A 7,155-nucleotide genomic window follows, 5' to 3' on the forward strand; every position below is an offset into this window, starting at 1 on the left:
AACAAAGCATGCAATTTCTTCATAATCGAGTATAAATATGATATTTTGAAAGAGGTTAACTTACCTATGGCTTTTTCCTCAGATTTTAATGCTTCTGTAGCTTTGTGCGGCACTTCTGCTGCAGTATCTGCTACCTTTGAATCTATGCTTTTGGCACATGCAGATTTCAATAATTCCGATTCTGAAGACTTTTGGGACAACTGAAGCTGAATGGTAAACTTCTCATGCTATAAAACATTTTAAAATGGAAGTAAAATATACGTGAGTGAAATCAACCCTAGTAAATGGTAGATTTACAAAAGAAATAAGTAAAAACTTTTTACCTTTAGAGCTTCTTCAGGGACCCTCATTTCTCCTCGTACTACAGTGAAAAGATTTGTATGTAAACAAGGCTAAGGAAGAATATAATTTCAAAATTCTGATAATCAAGCTTAAAATGATCAACGATAATATAGAAATTGTCCTATTGTCTACAGGTAGTTACAGTAGAATGACTATATTCCCTTTATGAATTAAATGTTAAAATATGCTCACAAATATAAAAATTTTCATTTTTAAAGACTAAATAAAATCTTAAAATCTAACAAGTAATTCTAAACTTAGGTAATCATGGCCTTCAAGAAGCAAGTAACTGGATGATTAACTGAAGCACAAAAGACATTTTCAGTTCTAACAATAATATGACCACAAAGAGAAAGCAGCTGGATCAAATTATATTGATAGCTAATCACAAAAATCTAAAAAGAAGTATGTCATCAGTGATTACCCAACAGTAAATCCTGAAGGAATTCAATTTATTCCTTCTTCACAAGCATTGATAAAAAGAAGTTCATCTTGAAAGTGCAAAAGAAATGCTATAATTAGGATCTTAACAGCAACTACAACCACTCCTTCCCCCCTTGAATTGCAATCAGGGTCATACTACATTATCAAACAACTGATTCTATACAGATTAGAACCAAAAGCTAGATATAATGAATGCTTTCATTATTATACCAAAAAGAACAATGCCTCTGTATATTAAAAAGATCTTTCACTGAACAGTAGAGGTCACATTTCTCACCATTACTTAACCCCGTAATGAAGGGACTTTTATAACCACATAGTAAATTCTAGTCTTCTTTACCAATTCAGAGCACCCATGACTTCAAGGGTAGAAAGCTTTAATTACCACGTGGGAGAAAAACAGACTTCCCATGCATAACAAGCAGTAAACTTGTTAACGAGTATTTGACCCATAGTTCTACTCATTAAAATAATAAAAACTCAGAATTTTTTTAGAATTGTAAAGCGCTTTGGGAATATCCTGTTCAATTCCATTAACCTGCCTTCCCATTCTATAGATGAGGAACTTGAGGACTAATGGGGCAGAACCCAAGATAACAACCTAGTCAACTGAATACCAGGTCCAGGGGTTTCCTATCAGTTTACACTGCTTCCTATAACTGTGAAATAATACAATTTTCCTTTTTGGTTATGTACATATGCTGATACACATTTGTTGGTATATATGACAATATACAGTTCATAACTAAGTATAACTAATAAAAAGTAAAAATCTAGTAACTTTGTTTTACCCCCAAGAAACTTATTAACAGCTGGAGAAGAGTCATAGCATTCTTACATTTTCAATGTTAAACACAGCATCTTAAAAATATTGAAAGCCATTTCTATTTTTTTCAATGGGAAACAAATGATTTTAGCCTGTTGTGTTTTCTGATGCTTCTATATTCTCCTGGGAGAGCTTTTAAGGCTATTCCTCAAGACTAGTCTGGGGTATTCTCTAAAGTCTAAAAAAGATTTAGACTTTTTTAAGATCAAGGAAAACTTATAAGAGGGTGTAACTCATAGGTTCACACACTTTACCTTACAAAAAAATTCCTGTGTGGGGCACCAAAGCCCTCAAAAATCCTTCTGTTTAGGTCATGAATTTACCTGAGAACTCTGGTATGACTACAAGATTTTGAGACTGCCCTAATCCCAGCTTTTCCCTCCAAAGCTACTAACTTCCTAGCGGTATGGACCCAGGTAACTGTTTCTAACTTGGTTAATTCAGAAAAATGACAATCTAAGGTACAATTACTTATGATGTCAATAAGTTACAAAATATACAATACAGTAATATTAACTATAGTTGTATGTCAATTATATCTCAAAAAATTCCAGAAAAAAGTTACATGCTTACTTAAATCTTGCTTACTAAAAATCTTTATAAAAAACAACTGAAAACCAGACAAAATACATAAAACAATTGTCTGCTAGACAATCAACACCAGGTAACAAAAGACCAATGTCTTGAGCGAAGAGGAACAAAGCAAAGTGAGAGCAATCACTGCCCCAACTCACTACCTTAAGAGAGCTTCCAAGTCACACTGCAAGAATGGGTAATCCAGGCAGAACCTGGCAGACTCTCTGAGCTGTGGAAGACAGAGGGTTGAGAATCTAGGGAGACCAAGGTTCATGGGACTGAGTACTGAAGAGAAGAGAGCTTCACAGAGATAGAATTCCAGAGACTGTTACAGGGACTTGCTCAAGTATTCAGCTGAATACTGATCAGCACATTCATTTGAGAAACGACTGGGACAAGAACCACTTGAAAGTATTAGAGTGCCCAGTGCTCAAGCAGGGCCAGAAATAGTGTCTAATTACAACAGCCAAGCTGGAAAACCTCATGTATCATGAGCCACTGGATAAAGCAGGGATTGGCAAATTGTTTCTAAAAAGGGGCAGACAGTAAACATTTAAGGTTTTGAGGGCCATATGATCTCTGTTGCAACTACTCAACTCTGCTGTGGTAGTATAAAAGCGGCCATAGAAATATGTGAGTGTATATCGCTGTGTGCCAATAAAACTTTACAAATACAGCCAGAGAGTCAGATTTACCAATAGTTTTGCTGACCCCTACAGCAGAGTATACAGAAAGACCTTGCCTCTGTAGTGGGGAATTAATTAACCCCAGACTAATCTTAGAAGCCTAACAAATCTTAAAAGCAAGACTCAACATGATGAAATTGTTTCCAAGTAACCTGTTTCCCAGAACAAAGCTCAAAAATATTTATAGGAATCCCAAAATACATATAATACTCAACAAGGTAAAAATTCACCAAGTCTGCCATTCAGTCAAAACTTACAGTGAATGCAAAAATCAATCAAAACTGACCCAGGGGCTTCTCTGGTGGCACAGTGGTTGAGAGTCTGCCTGCCGATGCAGGGAATGCGGGTTTGTGCCCTGGTCTGGGAAGATCCCACATGCCACAGAGTGGCTAGGCCTGTGAGCCACGGCCACTGAGCCTGCGCGTCCGGAGCCTGTGCTCCACAACGGGAGAGGCCACAAGAGTGAGAGGCCCATATACCGCAAAAAAACAAAAAACAAAACTGACCCAGAACTGACACAGATGTCAACAAACATGTTAACACAGTTATTATATTGTTTAAAAAAAATAAGTAGAGACTTGGAAGACACCAAAAACAAAATCCAAATTGAACTTCTAGAGCTGAAAACTATACTGGATGGGTTAATTGCAGATTAGACACAGCCAAAGAAAAGTTAGTAAACAATAATAACAACCCAAATTGAAATGCAGAGAGAACAGATAATTATTAAAAAATAATAAATAGAGCCTCAGTAAGCTAGGAGACAACTTCAAGTAGCCTAATATACATTTACTTGAAGTCTTCGGAAAAAAAATAGGGAGGACAGAAAAAAAAGATTTGAAGAAATAATGGCTGAAATTTTTTCTAAATTTGATTAAAAGTATAAACCCACATATCCAAGAAGCTCAAAAATCCTCAAGCAAAAGAAACATGAAGAAAACTACACAAAGGCACATCATAATCAAACTGCTCAAAACCAGGGGAAAAGAGAACCAATACAAGTGAGAATACAGTGGAGCAACAACTTTAACTGAAAGAAAAGAATTGTCATTTATAATTCTATGCCCAGCAAAAATAACTTCCAGTGGGCTTCCCTGGTGGCACAGTTTGAGAGTCTGCCTGCCGATGCAGGGACGCGGGTTCGTGCCCTGTTCCAGGAGGATCCCACGTGCCACAGAGCGGCTAAGCCCGTGAGCCATGGCCGCTGAGCCTGCACGTCTGGAGCCTGTGCTCTGCAACGGGAGAGGCCATGACAGTGAGAGGCCCGTGTACCACAAAAAAAATAAAATAAAAAATAACTTCCAGTAACTAAAGTGACATGTTTTTCCAGACATAAAAAAGATGAAAGACTTCATCACCAGCAGAGCCACACTATAATATTATAGGAAGTTCTTTACATAGAAAGACAATGATACTAGATGAAAACATGGATCTATAAAAAAGGATGAAGAACACAAGAAATGGTAGCTACATTGGTTTAAGATATGAGTACAATGGCCATAAAAATCTAAAATATTTTTCTTATTATTTAAATCTCTTTAAAAGATAACTGATGTTTTACTGATAACAATATAGAATGGGATTTGTAACATATATAAAAATAAAATGTATGACAACCATAGCACAAAGGTCAGGACAGAAGAAATGAAAGTATACTACTGTAACGCTCTTATACTATACGTGAAGTGGTATAATGTCACTTGAAGATACAGCTTAAAATTAAGGATAAAATTATAAATCTTAAAACAACCACTAAACTATTTAAAAAGTGTTACAGTAATAAGCTAACAAAGGAGACAAAATGAAATCCTAAAAAAGGTTCAAATAATCCAAAATTAATTAAGAGAAAAAGAAAAAAAAATGCGGCAAATTGAGCACAAATATCTAGGTGATAGATTTAAGTCTAACCACATCATTAAATGTGAATGCTCTAAATCCCCAAATGAAGGCAGAAATGATCAGATTGAATGAAATAGTAAGACCAACTATATGCTGCCTAATTCAAATGTAGAGACAATAGGTTAAAAGTAAAAGAATGCAAGGGATATACCAGGCTAACACCAATCCAAAACTAATGATTAGACAAACCAGATTTCAAAGCAAAAAATAATATTATCACAGACAAAGCAGGTCATTTTATAAAGGGGATCAACTCATCAAGAGGACACAATAATTCTAAATGTTTACATAACTAATAACAGAGTTTCAAATTACATGAAGCAAAAACTTCTGCAAGGAGAAACAAACCCAATTATAGCCCGAGATTTCAATATCTCTTTCTCAAAAATTGACAGAACAAGTAGACAACAAATCAGTAAAATACAGAAGATGTGAACAACACTACCAGCTAACCTGGCCTAACTGACATTAATAGAATACTCCAACCAAAAACAGTAGAATGCACGTTCTTTTCAAGTACATAGAGAATATTTACCCAGATAGACTAGATATATTCTGGGTGACAGGACAGGATTTGAGATATACATAGTATGTTCCTGACCACTGTGGGATTAAATTAGAAATTAATAACAAAGTCTCTGGGAAAAATCTCCAAATATTTAGAAATTAAGTAACAAAGATTAAATAACCCAATGATGCAAAGATCAAAAGAGAAACTAGAAAGTATCTTGCATGTTAAAGCAGTACAGGCATACCTTGTTTTATTGCACTTCCATTTATTGTGCTTTGCAGATATTGTTTTTTTCACAAACTGAAGGTATGTGGCAACCCTGCACCCAGCAAGTCTATCAGAGCCATTTTTCTAACAGCATTTGCTCACTTTGTGTCTCTGTATCACATTTTGGTAATTCTCACGATATTTCAAACGTTTTCATTATTTTTATATTTATTATGGTGATCTGTCATCAGTGATCTTTTATGTCACTATTGTAATTGTTTTGGGGCACCATGAACCTCACCCATGTAAGATGGTGAACTTAAATGACAGATGTTGTACAAGTTCTGACTGGTCTACCAACTGGCCGTTCCGTTCCTCTCCTCAGGCCACCCTATTCCCTAAGACACAATGACATTGAAATTAGGCCAATTAATAACCCTACGATAACCTCTAAATATTCAAGTGAAATGAAGAGTCACACATCTTTCACCTTAAGTTAAAAGCTAGAAATGACTGAACTTAGTGAGGAAGGCATGTCAAAAGCCAAGACAGAACCAAAGCTAGGCCTCGTGTGCCAGTCAGCCAAATTGTGAATGCAAAGGGAAAGTTCTTGAGGGAAATTAAAAGTGCTCTAGTGACCACATGAATGATAAGAAAGCTAAATAGCCTCATTGTTAACATGGAGTAAGTGTGAGTGGTCTGAAAAGAAGATCAGACCACAACATTCTCTTAGGCCAAAGTCTAATCCAGAGCAAGGCCCTAACTCTTCAATGAAGGCTGAGAGAGGTGAGGAAGCTACAGAAGAAAAGTGTGAAGGTAGCAGAAGTTGGTTCATGAGGTTTAAGGAAAAGAAGCTGTCTCCATAACATAAAATTGCAAAGTGAAGCAGCAAGTGCTGATGTAGAAGCTACAGGGAGTTATCCAGAAGATCTAGCTAAGAATTATAATGAAGGTGACTACAATAAACAACAGATTTTCAGTGTAGACAAAACAGTCTTCTTCGGAAGAAGATGTCCTCTAGGACTTTCATAGCTAGAGAGAAGTCAATGGCTTGGCTTCAAAGCTTAAAAGGGCAGGATGACTCTCTTGTTAGGGGCTAATGCAGCTGGTGACTTTAAGTTGAAGCCAATGTTTACTTACCATTCTGAAAATCCTAGGGCCCTTAAGAATTATGCTAAATCTACTCTGCCTGTGCTCTAACAGTTGAACAATATAGCCTGGATGACAGCACATCTGATTACAACATGATTTAATGAATATTTTAAGCCTACTGTTTGAGACCTACTGCTCAGAAAAAGATTCCTTTCAAAATATTTCTGCTCCATGACAATGCCCTGGGCCATGCAAGAGCTCTGATGGAGATGTACAAGATTAACGTTGTTTTCATGCCTGCTAACAACAACATCCATTCTGCAGCCCATGGATCTAGGAGCTATTTCAACTTTCAAGACTTAATACTGAATAAATACATTTCATAAAGCTGCCATATACAGTGATTCCTCTGATGGATCTGGGAAAAGTCAATTGAAAACCTTCTGGAAAAGACTCACCACTCTAGATGCCGTTAAGAACATTCATGATTCATGGGAAGAGATTAAAATATCAACATTAACAGGAGTTTGGAAGAAGCTGATTCCAACCCCCATGGGTGACTTTGAGCGGTT

General features: G+C 36.3%; 1 protein-coding gene across 6 annotated transcripts in view; it reads right to left on the reverse strand.

Moving 5' to 3' along the window:
- The window catches only part of CEP170 (centrosomal protein 170), a 147,154-nt gene that overhangs the window by 69,854 nt on the left and 70,145 nt on the right, over positions 1-7,155 (reverse strand). For all 6 annotated transcript variants that reach the window (XM_007462633.1, XM_007462631.1, XM_007462629.1 and 3 more), the window contains 2 exons: positions 324-382; positions 65-227 (listed from right to left, as the gene is read on the reverse strand). In XM_007462633.1, the coding sequence (XP_007462695.1) occupies positions 65-227; positions 324-382 (222 nt within the window). The remainder of the gene's footprint in view (positions 1-64; positions 228-323; positions 383-7,155) is intronic.

Source organism: Lipotes vexillifer, unplaced genomic scaffold (assembly GCF_000442215.2).
Source record: "Lipotes vexillifer unplaced genomic scaffold, Lipotes_vexillifer_v1.1 scaffold104, whole genome shotgun sequence".
Taxonomy (NCBI): Eukaryota; Metazoa; Chordata; class Mammalia; order Artiodactyla; family Lipotidae; genus Lipotes; species Lipotes vexillifer.